At 38.0% G+C, this 22,794-nt stretch overlaps 1 protein-coding gene across 1 annotated transcript in view; it reads left to right on the top strand.

The window, feature by feature from the left end:
* Positions 1-22,794, top strand: part of LOC117385425 (vertebrate ancient opsin-like) — a 41,796-nt gene that overhangs the window by 7,549 nt on the left and 11,453 nt on the right. Inside the window, exon 2 of the mRNA XM_033982722.2 lies at positions 2,665-2,993. Coding sequence (XP_033838613.1) covers positions 2,665-2,993 — 329 coding nt within the window. The remainder of the gene's footprint in view (positions 1-2,664; positions 2,994-22,794) is intronic.

The raw sequence follows: 22,794 nt of genomic DNA, 5'->3' as shown, positions 1-22,794 counted from the left end.
CGAACATAATTTTCTTCAGATATATGGCTATGTGAAAAATACTATCCAACTTTGGCAAAAAATTATTGGCAGTAATAAATGAGAAAAACAAAATAAAAATCTTCTTGGGACGCCTACAGTTTTGTCAGATTAACTTTCTTTCACTTTAAGCTTCAAGTAAAACAACCAGTGTAATCCCACCCCCACTCCTCTTTCATAGTTCTTTATTTCACATTATTGCATGATGACAAGTCAGACATGTGGTAGACTGAGGACCACCTGTTGGGAAGATACAGCCATAGGAAAAGAAATCCCTCACAGAGAATGACTGAGAACATAAAAGGACTTAACCAGGGCAGGAGTCCCAGCAGCTTTTGTTGTTGGGGATTGGTTGCTATAGTGATTGTGCCTGGATCAAACACAACCATAGGGGGTGGTAGTAAACTGGTGTTGACATTTTTATATTGCTCTAACAAACTAATAAAAGCTGGAATCTCAGCAGTCTGTCTGCTACAACATTGCAACGTAAGTGTGATATCTGGAGGCAGTTGAGAAGTAAAGTACAGTGAATGAGCTGAACAAAGTGGATATCCGACATAGCGATCAGTTACAGTGCAAGACTGATTTAGAGTCACGTATGTCACTTTTTTGATGGAGAGTCTGCCACCTGATGGCCTCCATGGAGATTTTATTGTTTTGTCTATGCAGCTTTTTCCGGAAGTTGGGCGCCACAGTCATTGGGGTTGTATTATTTTGCATAGGGCTGCAAATAGGACATAGGACAGCAAATAATTTCTACACGTGTGATGGAAATTTAGTACTGTAGAGCCATTTTAAAGTTTCCCAGAGAAGTTGACTTGTTGGTCACATAAACATTGAACATTTTACACAAATCAGCCTACTTTATATATTTTAGCAGTGAAACTTTTCTCAAATTCTCCATTGAAATGAATGGGATTCCCACTTAACCAGAAAGAAAGCACTGTTTAAACAATTTAGAGGCATAAGTGGGTGGGGTCTGATAAGGTCAATATAGAATGTTGCAAGGTATGGCATCAAATGTATCTATGTCCATGGAAACAAGCGAGTGACACCATCAGGTCAAACCTATGGAGAGGCTTCCCACTTCTCGTTTTACAAGGTATTGTTCCAGCATCACAAACACCTGTAATTTCATGACTGCAAAACAAAGAAGCAACCAATTCCCATAATGTGGAACATTTCAGACAATAACATGTGTAGTGGACCACTCACCGGAAAAATTATGCACTGCACCTTTAAGTTCATGATCTTACCAGTAATATGCAAATATTTATTTACAATGGAGCTAAACAGCCACACCCACCTTGAAGTGTGCCAAATGTTTTCCATTTTCAATTGTTTAAAAAGGCTTGGCAGATGTTAACCAGCTTTTGGTAACTTTTTTCTGTCTGAAAAACATATTTCAATTGTTTAGAAGAATTTTTAATGATCATAAGACAAGTTTAATGGCTGAGCATTCATATAGTGTTTTTTTTTAAGTATATAAGAAAAATGAATGGTGAAACCTGAAAGGATGCCGGATTGTGGAGCTTCATGGGTTATGAGTTGGTTATTTTACACATGAGATAATGTATCTCATCTTAAAATGGAAAATCAAACATTTTTACTATGGTGACTATGGTGAATATAGATAAAAGTTAATTGAATGTGTTCACTCCAAACCTTGTATAAACGGGATATTTCTTCCTGATGATCTCTGCAGACACAGTGAGTCTAATAGCATTAGCAGTGTTAGCACTGAGGCTCATTGTTCAGCCCAGGCACAAACTGTGTTAGAAAACTGTGTGAACAGGTGCACCTCTCCACCTCTGTCTCCTGCCCAGACGTTTCTCTTTTACACACAAACTTTAAATACTCCCGGGGAAGGCTTTGGCAGAGCTCCAAAAGAACTCTAATTCCATTTTTCTATTTTTCTCCTTGTGGTCTCTTTAAAGTTGATTGGATGAAGGTAATCAAACTGTTGTCAAGAGTTATTTACCACCAGGAGGGCAGTATCTGCTAAGTAAAGGGTGACTTTTCAAAAACAATAAACTCGCCTGGCTCATTACAAATGCTCCCAGTGTAAGAACAGCAGTGAGTTCAGCCAGTAACACATGCCAAACTTTTAAAGGGAAGTCATTTGAAGGCCATTATCTGCTGGACAATATGAAAACTTTTTATAACCATTTTAGTTTTCATGTAGTCTCATTTTCCTCAGAAACACTGACATTTCTGTGTAATTTATTATGATTTTCTATTTTTTTTTTTTAATGCATTTCAAGTCCACCAATTAAATGACTTGATTCTTGGTGTTGGGTTTTCTGTCTTACTGCAGCCATCAAAAAGTCTCAATAAAAACAGTTATAAATCCCCTATAAATTAATCAAATGTGTGTTTGTTAAAGTGGGAACATCTTTGCACTAACTCTAAGGTCGATGGTTCAATCCCCATTGCCCTGTCTGGGTTTATTCTAGCACACATTGGTTTTCAGAAACAAATTGCTGCCCTAGCAATTAACAACTAAAAACCAAAATACTCAAAATGGTGCTCATAAACAAGAAAAGTTCATGTGACTGAAATCTATGAGTTGGTGCCTACAACTGAATAAATGACTTGCTGTGTTTAAGCTTGTATTAACAGTGCTCCTGGTCTACTCTGTCTTAGGCATCGTGTCCCTCATCTCCCTGGCCGTCCTGTCCTATGAGCGCTATAGCACCATGATGGCTCCCACAGAGGCAGACTCATCCAACTACAGGAAGATCTCAGTGGGCATCGCGCTCACCTGGCTCTACTCCCTGCTGTGGACCCTGCCCCCGCTCTTCGGCTGGAGCAACTATGGGCCAGAGGGTCCCGGGACCACCTGCTCCGTAGACTGGACAGCCAAGTCGGCCAACAGCATCTCCTACATCATCTGCCTGTTCATCTTTTGTCTTATCCTGCCCTTTCTGGTCATTGTGTTCTGTTATGGGAAGCTCCTGTGCGCCATCAGGCAGGTAAGCAACACCTTTTAGTTTCATTATACCTTTTATGGCAAATATTCATATAGATATGACTTGGTAATGCAAAACTGAATGCATCTGAGGGGAGAAAAAAGTAATAGGCATTTTAACACTGTATGCAAAAACAAACTTACTCAGCAAATGTCAGGAAGCACCCTGATGTTCCTCTTTGTGATGACACTGTATTAAATGCCAATGTTTAAATAAGGATGTGATTTATTTACTACAACACATGTCTGAAACTCAGCAAATTATTTTGCATCTAAAAGTTGGGACATTAGGAAATCTGCAACTTAAATATTGCTTTAGAATTGGGGCTGTACAGTAGAAATGTTGCTAAACATAACATTGAAACCTGCTCATCTTTTTAATAGGATCGTTGCTTTAAGAATGTCTGTTCAGCAAATACTCAGCCTGCCTCTGTGATAGTTTGGCACGTCTAAGCTGTGAGAGTCGAGACCAGGAAATAGATTCTTTAAACATCTCCAGACACAACTAAATCTAATAAACAGCACAGGGCAATATTGACGGGTGAAATTTAAACATCTCAGGAGCAGAGCTTTTGGCTGTAAGACAGGTGTGCTGGTGACTTCCTGTACAAATATTTGCCATCGGTACTGTCTGTCTAGCGTTATCACAGCAGAGCAGCTCTGTCAAAAGTGCAGTAGTTTCATTTGATAAACTTTTTTCTTAAATTTTATGCCTACAGATCCACACACAAATATGTTTCCTCTCCAATTCTGAAACCTAAACACACAGTACTTTATGGGCGAAATAAAGGTTTATCTTGATTTAAAGTGAAATATTGTTACTTTACAGTGGATGCCTTTCCTAGAGGCAACCCACCAAAACCTGACAAAACAAGGTTTAGAGCAGATACAACAGGTGTACTTTATGGTTTTAATGCTTTGCATCAGGTGTAGAATAAATTAAACATTATGTAATACTGCCACTTACTCCAGCGTTAAAACTCAAGTTTGGTTAACGTAGCCACAGTTCTTTGATAACAGAGTGAGGTGTTTCACTATGGGGATCGCTTTATTCTTTGTGACAGCCCAGAACAATTGAAAAATTAACCCTACTTATGTCATCTTTTTCCAATGAAATATATGAGGTTGATCCAAAGCAAATTATTCAAATATTGACGATTTTAGTTTTTAGGTAGAACCCCTAAACTAAACAAATAAGACTTTAAACCACATCACAACAATAAAAATATTCTTACTATCTGACTCTATAATACTTTTTAGTCACAAAGAGCATTCACTTTCCATGATTACATTCATAAAATTTACAGAGACCATTTTGAGGAGAGACCAAACTTTGCTTTGCTTTGAGAACAAGGCATTTTTGAGCTGGAACAAGAATTAGTCTGACCTTATGCACTGGTATCTTAAGAGCACAAAGGTGTTCTAACCATTTCAGCCATTTCATCACTGAAGCCAACACAGTTCTATAAATGTCCATAAACTTTTCTCAAACGTGTGAATGGTTCTTTATAGAGGTCATGACCCACAGATCATTGGATTTTGCTTTGGTAAAATAGTGAAAATGTGAACTATTTTCTCTGGCTGATGTGTTTTGTCCTTTGACTGACAGGCTAGAAGGATATGAATGGAGACAGTGTGGATTGCACGGCTCTCCTGGGAGGCAGCTCTAAAATTCACTCTTGCTCAGTTTGTGAGTTCAAGTCCCACAGCAATTTTTCCCAGATTACAACTCACTCCATCTGTATCATGTCTACTCACATAAACATGAGCCTTTCCTAAAGCTGCTCAGCTGCCTAATAACTGCGCTGTAAACATGACTGAATATGAGCAATACAACAACAAATAGCCATCTCAATTTTGATTTAATATTTTAGCAAATCCATTCAGAAGTGTGCATAAATGCCCCTGTATACGTCTTGATAGAGATTCAAGTATTGCACAAAAAGTGAATAATCATAAAATACAATACACCTCTCTCACCTCTAATATGCCTTTTTTAAACTTCAATTTGGACATGTCCTTGCCTCTCGTTTTTAGACTTTTTCCATCCTCAAATCCTTACATGATTCTCCTTGTCCTTGACTGCATCAGTGTCACCTCTGCACAGGATTACATGAACATCTCCACCTGTAACATCTGAGTGTCTCTCCAAGTCCATAATGAAATCTTGAACCGTATTACGCACTATAAACATGGTGACCAGAGGAGGGGGCAGCTTGAAAAAGAGGTGAACAAAACCAAAACTCACTCAAGCCAATGCCATTTGAAAGCGGTGGTGGTGTCATTTTATTTTTGGATAATTATCTGATAGAGAAATCTGGTGTCTGCTCATTTTCATAACTAAACTTGGATTATATTTGCTGACCCGCATATGTCTTTTTGAGGTCAAGGTTATGGTACACTTTATTATCCATGTGGGGATAAGTGGAGACATTTTACCTATTGTGCAGGGCCCTGACAAAACCCACCATAACACAAGAAGAACAAACTCCACACATGGTCCCACACCTGCACCCTGGGGTCAAACACAAGACCTTCTTAATGTGAAGCTCAAGTGCTATCAACTCAGTCACTGCATTTGACTGGAAAACTGATGAACTACTAAAACAAATGCCTCAAGATGTCAAACAAAGACAGCTTTCCAACTTTACACAGCTTTATTTTCTTACCTCCTTATAGTCCATACTTTGGACAAAAGAATGTTTTCATTAAGGTCCAAGCGCTGGAGGAGAACACTGAAGAGCTGCAATAAAAAACAAGAAACAAAGCTCAAGGGGTCACTGCTGCCATGTGTCCTTATTGCCTCTTCTCGATGAGAGGAAATTGAGGAGTGGAGTTGAGAGAAAGTGAGTTGTCCCTAGTGTTTTTACCGGGAACATTGAAGTGATAGCGTGTGCTCAGACTCAGAGAAAACTGTGTGGTACAACATTCACGTAGTCGCCTAACCTTTGGGACAGAAAATTGGCTCTGTGCACAATAACACCCGCAACCTCACTGTTAGCGTCACTACTTCCTGTCCAATTTTATCTCTAGGAGGTTTTTGCCAAGTCACGAGAAAATGAATAAATAATTAAAGACCAGGCAGTGGACAGGGAGCTGTGGGTGGATGTCATTGACAGCATGTTAAAAACTACACAAATAAAATGAATACTTCAGCAGAGGACACTATGTAAATAATTGAGTAGTCTTTATTTTAATTAATTTGAATTTTAATAGGTTGTTTATTTTATGTTTTTTGATTTGAATAAAAGTGTGTGCTTTGAGGCACAGTGAGCTAGCTAGCATGCAGCTGTGCACAGAGCATATTGCCACGCAGTTTGAAGTGGTTCAATCTTTAATTTTATTCAAATATGGTGACTGAAAAATAATTTGTAGTCTTCACCATAATTCAAAACACATGAAACCAAACTGTGCTCACCAAAGCTCAAGGATAAACATTTATGGGTGTTTTGAAAGTAGACGACAGAACTTAAACTCGTTACAAAATGGAACTTTTTCATTCAGTGGGAAGGCATACATATTCACAGTACACTTTCACATCATTTAGTCCAAAAAGTGTCTTGTTGTTGTCGTCAGTAAAGGTAACTTTGTTTGGAAGTTATTGGCTATTTATAAAATGATTTTTTTCTCTTCTTTTAATATTGCTTTTTGTTCTCTTCTAATAAGACAAAGAGGTGCAAAAAAACTGTAACCTTAATGCCAATGATAATGTGACTTGTTTTGGCGGTCAGACTTCCAATGACACTGAACTACAGCAACCTCTGTGTCCAGATTAACCTGGATCTAGGCTTCAATGTGCTCTCTGCCCATGTACATGCAACAATAGCTGAGTTATATAGATCCTGAGCAAAAGATAAAAAAAAAAAAAAAAGTAGACCAAGAGGAAATGATTCAGTTTGAAACATTGACAGCCTTCTCATCTGGATTACTGACATTAGCAGAGGCCTTGTAGAGCACCAACAAAGCATATAAATAAATATTATAATATTAATATTATATGGGTCCACACACAATACAAATCGATTAAATAACCACCAGTTCCTGCACTACATCACTTCATCTGTACCTTTGGACCAGACTCATTATATGACGCATGCTCTCTGTGGATCTCTCTTGACGTCCTTGTGTGTGCTACAATACTTCTATAACATCCTGAAGGCTGAGTGGCAGCGCAGCAGGAACGATGGGGGCTCGGGGAACAGGGGAACATGGAGGAGGTAGGAGATGAAAGAGTGCTAGGCTGCTCCTGTCGGGGGTCCTAATTTTTATGTAGGCCCAAATCGAATTGAAGTGACCTTGTGCTGGTCATGAAGTAATTTCATTGGTCATAAGATGTTTTTTTCCAACTTGCCCATGGCCATTGGGTAATTTCATGACCCGGTATCTTATTATCTAAAAATAGATCATGAGTGCACTAGAGGGGACTTTTTATGTAAATTAGGAGCTGCAGTTCAGATTAAGAAATTACACTCATGCCTCCACCTATATTTGCTGTCATACATAGGGGAGCTTTGAAGAATTTTGTCGACCTATTTTACGAGAAGCTGTAGATCTAAGAAATGCGCTCATTTAGGGAGACAGAGGAGGCCACAAACTGAGGTCATACTTTTATCGTTCATAGCGCTGCTCCATCTGCTATTTAGATGGAACACAAAAACAAAACTTCAGCAGCAGATTTTGTTTGCCAAGTTCTACTTTCTTTATTTTACATCTACATTCTACATCTACTCTTGCAGAACACAGTGGATGCATAGAATTATTTTATTCGGAATTGCCTAGCAGAAAAATAAGTTGTTTTGGACAATAACATGTTTTGCAGTAATGATCTATATTCAGCCAAAGACAATGACTGAAGAAGTCTGATTTTGATGAAATCTTTAAAATATCAATATCGAACTAAGGTCATTTTCACACATGTGAAAACGCTCTGTGGACCGACCCCAGTGCACTAGGTACGGGAGGAGGTATTATTGAGGATATCTTGTTCACACACACCGAGCATCATTCACCCCAAACATGCACCACCATGCATCAGCCACGTAAGAATCCACCAGCTGATTGCCAAACTTATTTCCATGACAACCCCGTGAATATGTGCCCACACGCTCGGTGGTCTTTTCTTTCACCTGTGGCTAAATACACCGTGAGGACTGTATGTGCTGGTGGCTGAGGAGAAAAAGCTTTTTGAATGATACACAGACAAACCCAGGCTCATTGCGCAGACACACGCAGTAGGAGATTGAGTATATAGTTGACCGAAATGGTCTTGTCAGGTGAACGTGTCAAACTGCAACTCCTGCACTCATTCATACAAATATATATGATCCAAGAGCTTTTTTGCCCAATTCCTTGCACTTTTACTTGCACCGCAAACTGTGTAGGTTTGGCCCGAAGTCGGCTGTGTTCACTTGAGAGTTTCAATCACTCTCGGAGTGGACTTTCAGAGCAGTTGCTCTTTTACATTGACCTAACTAGTGGCAGTGTGAAAACAACCTAAGACAAGAGTTTGAGCTCCTACCCATGGGTTTCAGAATGATGAAACATTAGGACCATTGCCATAGCAATTAACTATTTAAAACTAAATACTTTTAAATGGCAAAAGTTCTCAAAATGTTATAAAAGGAAGCTGACAACCATAAACCATGAGACCTGTAGAAGCCTGTCTCCATCTAACACAATTCTAAATGCCGTTCCAGTTTAACACAAGAAAAAAAAGCCACATAATAATACAATCTGTATGTGATGTATGTGTAAATTTTGTATTTTGAGTCACAGTTGAATTGAACAGAAAATAAGCTCCTAAATGCTCACAAACACATTGCTTTGCCACACCACACCATGGTAATATTTCTATAATTTCCCACACTTTCCCCTCTGTTGCTGAACTATCTAATCAGGGAAACACAGGGACAGAGCGTCCACACTTCAACCTGACAGATGGAGCACAAGAGTGAACACAGAGGCGGAGGATGAGGAGCAGCTGTGAAAACACTTGTTGGCTTCTTGGACTGAAAATTGCCAACACTCCTCCCCACCAGAACAGCTCTGAACTACAAGTGTTTGCCTCATTGTACTGGCCGCTTCTTGTTTTTGCATTTTATTTCCTCCCATCTCCCTTATTTCCCTTGATGGACCTCTTCACATTGAATACTAATTGTTTTCCTGGTCGCATACATTCTCAAATCTGTGCCCAATTTGAATGCAATCTCTCGTTCTGGCCGCTCCTGTTGTGATGTTCCCTCTCTGTCTGAACAGTCCGTTTGCTCACAGAATAATGTGCAATTATCATCAATCTTCTTCACCTTGCCTGTCTCAGGTGCCATTATCATTTCACCGCCCACAGCGAGTCCCCAAAGAATCCGACACAGAAAGCATGGTGCTTTTACATAACAATGATATTATGGATGCAGTCAAAACATGTACAAGCCAATGAAAACAAAAGGGTGGCAAAAAATGCTCTATGGTTTGAGAGGAATGGGAGCAAATTATGTCAAGGAAATGTATACAAAGCCTAAAAAGGTGACTAAATACTTTTCTCTAAGGTGATAGGTAATATTTGAGTCAGTATATTCAATTTGTGGCAGTTTGACAATTTGGCAATCATGTATCAAAAATACAGTGGTTAAAGGTTGAGTTCACACATATATACACACATATATATACATATATATACATATATATATATATATATATATATATATATACATACATACATACATACATATACACATATATATACATATATATATACATATATATACATACATATATATATATATACATACATACATATATACATACATATATATACATACATACATATATATATATATACATACATACATATATATATATATATATACACATACATACATATACATACATACATACATATATATATATATATATATATATATATATATATATATATATATATATATATATATATATATATATATATATATATATATATATATATACATATATATATATATATATCTGTCAAATGTTTAGTACGGTCTTATATAGTCTGTACTAAACATTCTTGGCCTCCTTGTGACATTTTAGAGCAATCTTGTTACAGACTTTAGTGTCCAAAATGGCACCTGTAATGCCTCTGACATTCTTGTTGCAGCACGTATGAATTTTTGCTGTTGAAAGTTTGCATGCACTTCACTCAATTTTGACCAAGAGTTTTCTATTCATTTCGGAGTCACTTTTCCAATAGAACAGAAACTTGCTTCTCCCGTGGTAGTTTTGATGGTGCCCAGCGCAGCAGCGCAGATTTGACAGCTTCGCCTAGGGAAGAAACTATTTGGAGGTGAGTGTGCTGAAAAGCTAAACCATTTAATTGACATCAGTGTCATTAGTGTTATTATCTCATCCACTGAACCAGGAAAGAAACCGTAGCTACATGGATGACACTTGGTAAGGTGGGCAGAGCACTACAAAACTATACACTACAAAACTAGTGCTGTGCCATAGTGCTGTGGCAGCACAATTGTAGAATAACTTTTTTTTTTTTTTTTTTTTGAATTTTTAGAATCCAGGTGGCCTTGCTGCACTGTAAGCAAACAGGAGTGATCCAAAAAACTCCTTCACTGACTTAATTTCGGTGAGGCCACAAGAACCCAATCCAGGTAAATGTATTCTGTATAAGAATTGCACTTTATAAACAAATAGTATGGTTGAAGACTATATTTGTAGACTACTGTATACTGATACTAAAAAGACATGTCATGATATTACCTTTGGAAAGCCTGATGCTCTTGCAGTCTTTACTTCCAAACTTGTTTTCTTAGAAAAAAATGTATCAACACAATTGTTTCTACAGTGTATTTGAATTGCAGAATGCCATTTAGAATGTTCCTAATGTGATTGTTCTTATCAAAATGATGTTTTGTTTCAGATTACAAACTGAAGAACGTCTGCTGTACTTTCCGCTGTACCCACTGTCTGCGCTCACCGTCTGCGCTCACAAACTGGATCATCAGCAGCTCTTCCTGTGACTCAGATGTTTATATCACAGAGGCCATCAGCTTCATGCATAGTTCTCTTCACTAAAAATAAAGAGGTTCTTTTAATTTAACTTCATCATTTGTTTTTGTACGATATTTAATAAGAATATTGTAGAAGCAATGCCCACATGTTTACAGTAGAGTGTAGGGGGTTGATAGCGATGGGCAGGATTCATTGTCTGTGGCTCAGTGTAACAGCACAGTTGGTCTGATCTTTTTTTTGCATTTATGTTAGTGGTAAATATGTGTAAAACGCACAATCAAGTACTAAAATAACATCACAGCTCAAAGAGGCCAATTTAGTTAAATTACAGTTGCCCTGCAGCCTCTATACAGGTCAGCTCAATGTAATCAGTACAACAAAACCTTTTTACATCTGTTTTAATATTGCTCCTTTAGAAACACACTGAAACCTGCTTGTATGTGATAAATGTTTGTTTTGTCTGAATTGTCAAATCAATAAAATTGTCCTTGTTTGAAGTTTGAGAGTCGTGTTACAATAATTGTTTATGTGGTTTACCAAATTAACCTCCATAGGGAACAATGTACTGCGTTACAAAAGAGAGGTCTACATAACAAAATGACCTAAAATGCTGCGGTCATCTGAAGAGCTTGATACAATAGAATATTGTATGTTGGCTCCAGCTCCAGTTCTGGTCCAGGCAAAGCTCAGGCCGTGACAATGACAGTACAGGCTCCACTGAGTGCCGCTGAGTATCACATTGCCCAGACTGTGCCTGGAAATGGGGGAAAAGGTACTGTGGCCTGCACCATGTTGACAGTTCGACAGCAGTCCAGAGCCCTCCCAACACACACTCACAGCCCCGCTCCCTCAGTCCTCTGGGAACTGCCCACTTTGTTGCAGTTTTTGGAATTTGATTGTGGGTGGAGTATGTGTTAAGTTTATCTTTAAGGTACACTTTATTGTCCTCGTAGAGGGTATATTATCATTTAGGCATCAGGTCAGCCTTTGCTGGAGATACCCACATATTGGCCTATATCTAGTTCACATTCTAGATTCAAGAATTTAAGTTTTGGGAGATTTGCAAGCCATATCCAACCTTATACAAAATGTTGAACCTTGTTCCTTGTCTGGGACTGGCTCTCAAAGCTTGTCATATTAATCTTATTGAAGTTGTTGTAACTGACAAGACAACAATCATGTTTGTGTGAAATAATGGCATTACTTTCTGAAGCTATTGTGAAAATATTTCTCTTTTGTTATTTATACTGCCTGAGGACTTGTTTCAGTTTTTCTTTCATGCGGATTGACCCCAGTAGTTATGGAGCTATTAAGCATAAACCAGACCAACAAATCTGCAATCTGACAGTTAAAGAGCAAATTCCAACATGACATTCTGGTCTGTCCTCCAGCTCAATTTTAAATGGGATTCAACGCAACCTATTAGAAAATAATCGCTAGTCCCTACTCACTTGGCCATTATGAGTGACATGATTTGGTAAATCACTTTGTCACTATTCAGTAACTACATTTTTAGATCCAATGAAAGCCAAGTCTCTGGAAAGTAGTAACATTTGTACTGAAGTGCAGAGTGGGTAATTGCAGGTTTCTTAATAATTTACCCAGACAGTTTCTCTCTAGTGTTTAAAACAGTTCAGACAGATCAATATTGATGAAACACAACAAACCACAGTGAATGTTAATAACACTTTGATTCAAACTAGATACCGAAAGTTGGACTGGACCAGCAATTACAACTACATGTCCACTTTGATTCTGAATTGTTGATAACTTGGCCTCCACAGTCTGTTTAGTAGTCTGAATGCAATACAGCTTAAAGTGCAAAGACAGGTTTACCTTGTTTCTATTTATTGCTTAGTCTGGTGGGATTGTATGTTTTATACCAGACAAGAGGTAGTGTCTGAAAAAAAAGCAGAGAAGGACCTGGGTCATTTGAAGTTGTTAAAGTAATTAACTAACTATACCTTACTTAAATTATTAGTTTGATATCGACTTTAATGACAAGAAGAATTTATTGGATTTGGTTAAGCTAATTAATTTATATGTGCAGTATAGCTCTATCTCAAGGGAATGCCACACAGGTTACACATTCTGTTTTACTTCAACTTGAACTGTCCCATTCACAGCAATTAAAATACTCATTTATTTTACATGAGGTGAACTTTGACTAAAGCTGACGGTCAATGCCAGGTAGTATCAAGAAATCTGAATGAAAGAATGCTTTAAACCAATCATTTTTTAATGTTATCGTCAGCCCAGGAGCATGACCCTGGCAGTAGTTCAGTTGAGTATGTGTTCCCTGCATCAGTGCACCATCATTGCATACTTTCATTGTGTCCTTCGGCAAGACAATACAGTACTATAAAGTAGTATTCTAAATATCTGAGCAGCATGCAGGACTCAAAAGTTGAAAATTGAATATTAGCGCAAGAAAAAGGAGCACTCGGCTGTATTAGCTCCCAATGCATCAGACATTTGTCTCCAATAAACACATCTGAATTAATTCATATAAATGAGTTATTCTGTGATGTAAATCTCTTTTGTGCCAAAGGGGTAGAAATGCAGAAATAGTACTTATCATTTGCCATTTTCTTACTTATTAAAATGCCAGAGGAAAATAGCTAAATAGTGAATGCTAATGAGTAATATTAGTTTAATGAATGCCCTGGCTATATTTTAAACACAGACCTCTTGAGTCTCTGTAGCATTCAGAAAAAAATATATTTTCACAATTTGTAGATTTCACTTTCTTTTATAATGCTGTTGAAGATGAAGGTCTCTGTAAACATTATAACCAAAAATAATTAGCAAAATGTTTTCTGCCACGAGCTTTTCCGCCTATGTGGAAATGTGTTTTGTGTATTTGCTCATAGCTTTACAGTACATCACTGCACCCTCCATTCCCAAGCAGCATATTTGCCTCCAAAGTGGGACAACAAAGCCTAAAAATATCAAGCCCAATTTTCCACTTAATATGGCTTTCATGTCGACACACCAAAGAATAAATGAGACAGGCGTCTTCATCAAAGTTAACACTAAATGGTTTTGCTCACCACCTTGGCACCTTCTTAATCCCTATGAAAAGCACATCACACTCTCAGATGTATACACAGAATCACCAGTCATTTTCTTGAACCAATCTAATCAATGTAGTGGTTGGTCTCTGTGAAACGGCACACTTGTCAAGAAAATTAATGATCTTACTTGTAACACAAACGCCATACTTTGCATAAAATCTTCCTGAATTTGATAAGAAGTGAAGTGGAACACGGCTCAGGGCTGTATTAGAGGAGTTTGTGAGCTGATGTGATCTGGTTTAGGCCTGTCATGATAATTACTAAAGCACCTTATCGTTCTATAGTATAAACGATACATGGAACAATCACTTTTGGGGGTCAATATTTATCGTGGGTAGTGGGTAGAAGAACTTTTTGTTATTTTTCTGTCTGATTAGATTTTAGCTGAATTAATTTGAAGAGTAACTCCAGCGACTCATTATAGATACAAAGTAACAAGTGTTTCTTTGTACCATTTATGTATTGCAGTTCATATTTTATTTACAGTATTGTACATCTAGAATAGTTTTTTAGAATAATCTTGACTTATATACATTTTTTTTTCTCTATGTTCTTCACTCATATATCGCACTTGAAAAAGTGTTATTGTGACAGTCCTACTGGTTTAATTAAACTGTTTTTTGGTCAGAGAGAATGTAAAATGTAAATGAAATCTAAATAAATACAATAGAGATTATATACTCTATAGCAGCTGATCAGCAGACAAAAAAAAGTCTAAAATCTGCAGAAACATTGTCTCCAAATGTATTTTGGTGCTTTTCAGTTAGTCCGTCTCAGTAATTAGAATGGACATGTTGAATGTGGGAGGTTTTCATTGTTTTGAAGAAATTAATGAAACTGTTTAAGACTTTATCAGCATTACAAAAACCTTTTTCAAAATTGCCATAAAACAAAATGTTTTATGATCTCCAGAAAGAGACGACCTGCCAAGCAGCAGTTCTGTCATAGAGAATTGTACCTTTTTATCTTTTACTACTATGTCTACAGTGACCAAAAACTCTGGCTACTACCTTAATTAGGCTTAATAGAGCATGAACAAAGACTTCACAATAAATAGCTAGATTATTAAGGATAATTCAGGCTTAGTAATAAAACATAATTAAGGGGTTGGGTTAGGAGTCATGGGTAGAATAATCCAACTGTTCATAGGCCTGTTACTGTATGATAACAAATGTTGAAGTGCAATATATTGCTTAAGTAAATATAGACAATAAACAATAACACTGAAACTTATTTATGTCACTGACACAAAAACCCTGAAGCAGAATATTTCCACCCAATATGATTAAAAACACAAACTGCAATAAATAAACTGCAGAATTAAACACTTTTATTCTCAGTTTGCATCTGTAATGAGTCATATCAGTTATTAATTTAAACTTTTATGGCTTCAATCTTATCATATTGTCAAAAGCTTACCAAAAATACCAAAAATATGCACACGATAACTATTGACCCCCAAAAATATTGCCCCAGCCTTCATATACTGAATCATAAGTCGATATAGTGATTATGATGACATGACAAGCCAAACTGTTCATTATGAATTCTTTGTTCATTCTTTTTACGGTTAAGTTGGATAAGATAACACTTTAAAAGAACTACACCTCAATTATCTGTTACTGATTCTGAAAACTTTGAGGTAAAAGTAAACTAAAGTGTTGTTGAATAGCTCTTTCCCAGCTGCAGTGCCCAGGTCGTGCTCCAGCTCTGCAGTTTGAGGTCTAATTGGAGCGTTTGAATGTGTAGACCCTCTTGTCTCTCTGTCCATCTGTAGAACCCCATTGTTGTCATTCAGATCACACTGCTGATGTGTTCATTCAATCGACAGCAGGCATTGTGCAGTTATTCACAGGCCTCAGGTTTGTGGAGGCCGTCTGCTACTAAAGAGCGTACGTGTCCTAGCTCCGAGCGCTCGTCTGTCTCAGGGTTATAAATCCTGGATAGGCACATAATGCGTCCTTATTTGGCAAATTCATCTCCTTGTTTTGCTGAGATTAACAGGCTTGGTGACATGTTTTATTGTGGCATCTGTTATGAATGGATAAAGTAAATCTTTCAAAGTTGGGGTCTTAAAAGTGGAAAAAGTTGCCAAGTATTGGTGTTTAAATATTTATGAGTGTGTAATGTAAGATGTAATGGCAACAGAAAAAAATCCATCTCCCCAAATCGTCAGATCATCACAAGGCCAAATCCTAAAATGACCTCTCACTACCTAAACTCAATGCAACCTCTCAAGTGAATTCTGGAGGTTCTGAGGTTTCACATGAGGCAAGACCTGTCCATAAACTGAGAATAAGAAAAACTCGTACATGCAGATTGTGCAGATTAAGGTACCGGTCACCCAGCTTCAGATGTGATTTGATCTTCTGATTTCTTTAAAATACCCAAACTGCAGGCTACTGTTTCTTTAAAAGCATCTTCACTTAATATCCTCAAACCCAAAGGTCCACATATGCAAATGATCTGTACGTTCTTGTCTAATTTGCACTACATTAAAATGGAGGTAATTAATATCTTGCCAGAGCATGCTGTATGTCTGATATATTAAAGTGGAGCCATGCAGGGACTATCACTAACAGTCACACAATAAGATAAAACCACTAGAGAGGGAATCCATCTGGAGAGGTGGGCCTGCTGGGTTAGGCAGTTTGAGGACACACTGAGCGATGAGATGTTAGCCCCCTACTGGTGCTACAGCCACTGATGCAACACACAGACACAACACACATACACAACACACATACATGAGACAAAGAACAGGCCATATTACCGTCTACGCCCATCCTCTGGACTGCCAATGTGACAGGAAAGGAACTAATTTAGCTCATTTGAGTTTTTGTGCAGAAACATAATTTAATTATCTGGTAATTGAGTGCAAAGGTTTATGCATCGTATTCACTTAACAGGAGATGTGTGTGATGGGACTATGGGATGATGGGAGGATTAGAATATTAAAATGAGGAATCAGAGTACTTTATGAGGTTGTGAGCTGCCATAGTACTTAACGACTTTATGTAAGCCCAAGTACTGACCACAAATTAGGTCTTGTTTAAAGGGCCCATTTTATGCCATTTTCTGATCTATGTTATAATGTTGTTTCCTCATCACAAACACCTGGAGTTTTGGAAAAAGTTAGAGGCAGGAGTACTACTTGGATGTTTGATGATTGATTTTTTTCAACTTTGGATACCTGGAGTTTTGTTTTGTTTCATTCACACATGCTTAACAAAAAAAAAACTGCATTTTTGGGCTCAGTTCTTCTTCTCAAACAAAAAATACTATGTTACACTTTGTGATGTCATGTGGTGATACAGTAAATGCCCCACTGTGTTTTTAAAGTCAGTACACCACAATCATTTGGATAATTTCAGTTTAATTTAGGGTTACTCAAACATGTGTAAATGAAACAAAACACAACCTCAGATATGGTTTTGATGAGGTAACAGCATTCTAACATGGTGAGTTAATTCTGCTTAATACACGATCTTTAAGTACTAAAGACAGATTATGCATTTTTTTCTGCTTTATAACAAACTTTATAGACCTTTATTGTACATTTTGTTCATTGTAACCTGCAAAATTAATATAAGATGACTTTGAAACTATTAATTTCCTGTTTAAAAAACTGCAGACTGATCGGCTCTACCTCTTTATAGTGGCATTTCAATGTAACAAGCAGCACATTTTAATTTAACTAGAAAAATGGCTAGGCAGCCTTTTTTAAAGCTTACATGAATGTCTCAGGCTCTAAATATTTTTTTTTTGTTATCACAGTAAGTACAGCGCTGTTGGTGAAAACAGGGAATAAGTGATTTTGTTTTGGTTGTTTTGTATTTTTTGACCACTCAAGCCTCTACTGCAGGACAATATAAAATTATACAAACAGCCATGAATCACTCAAAAAACACAGAGTAAGTTAAGAAAATAACATGCTTAAAAGCTCGTAAAGCAGACTGTGGAGAACATATCTTCTAAACAGAAAAGGGACTCATTTCCATTTGATTTTGAACTCATGCATTGTGGTAGAATTATCCAAGACCAATTTCAGTTGGGCTGATAAGGTCCCCGGGGTTGCCATCTTGCTGTACCTGAGCAGGTGTTTGTCTCCTCTGTATAAACTGAATGAGAACATTGGGTCCTCTAAACCTTCCTCTCTCACATTAAGTTCCAGGTGCTAGCATGTGCAAATATGACCTCTTCCAGTAATTTAACAGTGAGAAAAAGCCGTTTTAAAAGCTGCAGTTCGAACATGTCAATGGTGCACTTCTTTTATAGCGTTGCCGCTGCCACAAGTTATTACTCTGTATGAAAATGAATGTCCTCATCTCTCCGTGTATTCAGTGCCGCCGTCCCCAAGCAGCAAAAGAAGTGCACCCTCCATTTGATTCCCAATAGCCTACAAGGTTCACCCATACAGCACTGGACTTTCATGGCCCTTTTTTCTAGTCAATTAAAGTCAAAATCAAATGTGTGTCCCACGACAGCAGCAGGGGCACGCACATAAAGAGGGGGTCTGTAATGGGACTCAGTGGAGTGTGGAGTATTCTTGCTGAGAGAGGTCCTTTGATGGACCCGACAGGCGCATGGAGCATTTGGCACTGAACAGGAGGGGCCACAAATGTACCCAACTAATGCAACTAATGCAAATCCAGCCATCAATCATTTTTAGCTGCAACTGGCAAAACAGGGTCTGATGGGGAGGTGTGCCGGGGCAGGCAGAAATGCTGTATGTATGTGTCCACCTTTGGAAAGTCGCACTATGCTTCAGTAATTAAAAATATGCACAGTACAATAGGAAAATATTAGCGCTATGTTTGACTTAACTATGACACAACTTCTACTCTACACTTTTAGGAATGCAACAGTACAGGTTTTCTTTTCAGTATTTATTTATTTTATTGAATGAGCTTATATCTGTAAAGGTAATATATTTGGCTTCTTGTTCATAGTTTCATTAGAATAAACTCAGTTTGAATATGGGAGGGTCACATCTACTGCAGTAACATACATATTTTGGACGTCTAGCTAGAAGTGGCATTCTGTGAAGGTAAAGCATGCATTTCCTACTTACTATTGCTTTAGTGATTGGTTTTGTAGATGAGGCATCTCTCTGGTATACTGTAAACATGTTTGTCAAAACAGTGCCAAAAGTACATCTGTGTACAGGAAGTGTGTGAACCATAACATCCAATTTGTGGCTTGTTTGATGAATGTGGAGCTGCAGTGACGTGTGCTCTCTGCCTTCAGCAGAGCGGCACATGTGCCTGTTTGAGATGGAGATGTTGTAGTGCCAAAGGCTGACGCCGACTTTGATTTCATAAAACACTTTCTGCTGTCAGAGCTCTGCCAAAGAGAGCAATCATACAAGAGAAATATCCAAACTAGCTTGTACTCCAGACTGTTCCAAGCATCGCACTGTCACTCTGATTAGCTCAGCTTCCCTTATTCCTGAAGCTGTTTTGCCTCAGCAATGTAAAAGTCAAGCATATCTTAATATTTAATAAATGAAAAGACGAAGACATGACTTGCAGCATGTAGCTCAAGATTCAAGAAGAGTTCTTCCCAAAGATCACACAGCTCCTGTTCAGATAAGTTTGGACTCGCTGCATTTCCAGAAGCAGCCGAGTTCAGAGGAGAAATGAAAAAGGCCTCTGTAGATCAGACAGGATAAAGAATACGCATTTACAGTAAGCGCGCCCCAAACATCCTTCTTATCAACTTTCACAAGTTCTACTTTTTCCACTCGCCTCTCTAAGGAATTTCATTCATCTTGGCAGTTTGTTCATGCACAAATAAGGCAGTTTGACAAAAGTAACTAAATGCTAAAAATGTTGACATCTGACTTTGTGGTGGAACTGAAGTGTGCCAATTCTGTACTCATCACTGTTCATCAGTGTCACTTGTATGAACACAGGAGACACCTTGTGGTGCTGAAACCACATTGGCTGTCCATATAACAAAGGATATTTCACTTTTCACAGTATGCAGAGTACCACTGATGTTTCTTTTTTGATTTGGCCTTTCAGTCTCTCTCCTTATTTGAAACTGCCCCTCTTTGTCTACAATTTGATACGGTCACCCTAACCCTGGGTATAAATACCTCCATCAGATACAAGCCTCACCTTTTCATAATACAACTGCAGCACTCCAGAGTAAGTCTAGTCTCATATGGCCTCAATATATCTCACACCAGCCACTCCAGATGGAAATATTCACTGTCTCTCCAACAGGCTCTCATCACCTGCCCCTTCCTCAGCTCCATGTGTCTGTTCTCACCTCTGTGTCTGGCCCACTGTCTATCAGCACTGCCATCTCACAGTGTAATAATAACAGCCGGGTGAAGTGCATTCTGGGACACAGCTGGTAACCCTGTACCTCAGGAATGGGCACACAAATGCATTTAGAAAATCCAGTTAGCTGGCCTGAAAAGTTCACATTATCAGATTATGTTTGGTTAATTAGGAGCACTTTGAGGGTGTCACAGTGTGTCTGCATGGACAGCAGTGAAACATGGCAGAATTGACAGCAACTGTTGTCATATGAGGTCAAGCAAACCTTTTCTCTTTTGATTTTTTGAGAGAAACTTGAAGCACTGTAAAGTTTGTAATGTTTACAAAGCAAATCTCAAAGCGACCCTTGAAAAGGTTTAAGTTCCCAAAGACTTGAGGCCAATGCTTCAGGAATTTGTAATGAGAGAATTCCAGGGTTCACAAAAGAAAACAATTAGCCTGTCACATTCGAAACTTCCTGCAGATCTCATTATTTGTTGTTTTTATTCAGCCTATTACTCAATACAACCATTAGAGTAAAGTAGCCGTGTCTTCAGCCAGTCTGAAGTTGTGGTTAGATATGATTTTTTTCCCCAGTCGATTCCGTTATCTGATATTTGACTTGCTGTTGTGGCCAATAACCCACATTTGCTGATATTGAATTTTTTTTCTATAACAAGGCCTTAAAGTCAAGTTTACTAGTGGTAGTTAGATTCAGAAGTTAACCTTTCCTTTTTGCAAAAATAATTAGAAAATGCAATTTAATTTGTTGTAGCCTAATGCTTAAGATTTAGTACGTAGTGAGAAACCATGGATATTCCCAAAACTAACAGCAGAAACTCTACAACACCAGCACATGTGAAGTACTGTGACAAAAAGGCACAGCGAGCCAAGAGAGAGCAAAACGATTTATTTTTTTTTGTAGTGATTCATTTGAGATTATCTCTAAAGAATGGACAGATCTCCCCTAACACCCTCTCCTCCTCCCACAGTGTTCATGCTGGAGTGACTTGTCCTTCACCCTGAAGACTTCACTTTCACACCACTGTCTGCTGTCAAAAACTGATTTACGCTTAGCTTCAGACTTACATTGACTGGCTCTCAATTCAATTTAAGAAGGAGTTACTCATCTTAGTTCAGTTTGTTTTAAAAAAAATAAAAAAAAATAAAATATATATATATACATATATACATCTGATTACAAGATATTAGGGTTTAATTAAATGTTTATTCATACAAAGGATGCACTCATTGATCACTATTTGAATTAAAACTTGATTCAGATCATTATAAAATAGTTGTAGAAGAAGATTTTAGTTGTTGAAGATATGAGTCTACTAGTAGTAAACTGAAAATATAGCCGCAAGTGGCAATGATCGGCCTTTGCCTGCGGCCACCCAGAGCACTCAGAGGGCACTAATGCCCTTTTTTTCCCAGGCCGCCTAGACTGGTAAAAATATAGTGGGAACAGTTTATCCTGTGGTGCACTGTCACGTACACTCTATACCTTTGTTGGGCTGCATTATTATGTTCACGATCATTTAGTTGGGGACACTTGCGCGCCTTTTTGAAAATTTGCCCAAATTTTAGGTTGTGCTTGTTTTAAACGTGTAACAAATGAAAATGTGTCAGAATTGTCTCCATAGGATTACTTTATGACATATGTCACATTATTAATCCGAGATGGCAGACTTCCAGTTAGTTTCATCTGTGTACCAAATTTGGTTTGGCTCAGGACGTCCCTTTGGCTTGTTGCCATGGCAGCACAGTGGGAGATGGGTGTGGCCGTCTTTGACTTTTTTGATGAAGATGTGGTGCAAAATGGGTAACTCCTTGTGAGATTTGGTGATTTTACCGTTAAAATTTTACCATTTCCACCTATAGAGGCCCGTAGCATGCCAAATTCCATTTAATAACTGATAAAAATTCTAAATTTCACAGAAAGTGGGCAATTGCAGCTTCGCCACATAGAGGCCATATGGCTTCTGAAAAAAAACAAAAAACAAACATAACTTTTGATGCCTCACTCCTCGGCCCATGCCTACATCTTCCCACGCCCTGCCACACCCCGGCGCTAAAGGAAGGGGCGCTATGACGCCCTCAGTTTCCCTCTTTACATTACATCCACTGCCAGTTGTGAGGCATTATTGCTCTTCCTCATTGCTTATAAATATGGTGGCATTTTTACAAATGTCAACATTATATATATATATATATATATATATATATATATATATATAATGTGAGGGTCCCTGGTCACTGACGGGCACTTCCTGTCACTGCACTTACGCAGCCGTGCCTACTAACAGGCCCTTCGCCAACGTCTGGGCCTAAAAAGAGGAAAGGAAACAGTACTACTTGAAAAAGTAGAAAGTAACATTTCGTAATGGTTAAAAGTTAGGTTTAAGGTATTGATTAATGAAGTAATTACTAAGCCTGAATTATTCTTAATGTA

The sequence above is a fragment of the Periophthalmus magnuspinnatus genome, chromosome 17 (assembly GCF_009829125.3).
Source record: "Periophthalmus magnuspinnatus isolate fPerMag1 chromosome 17, fPerMag1.2.pri, whole genome shotgun sequence".
Taxonomy (NCBI): domain Eukaryota; kingdom Metazoa; phylum Chordata; class Actinopteri; order Gobiiformes; family Gobiidae; genus Periophthalmus; species Periophthalmus magnuspinnatus.
Note: the sequence above shows the minus strand (reverse complement) of the source record. Positions and strands in the feature narration are given on the sequence as shown.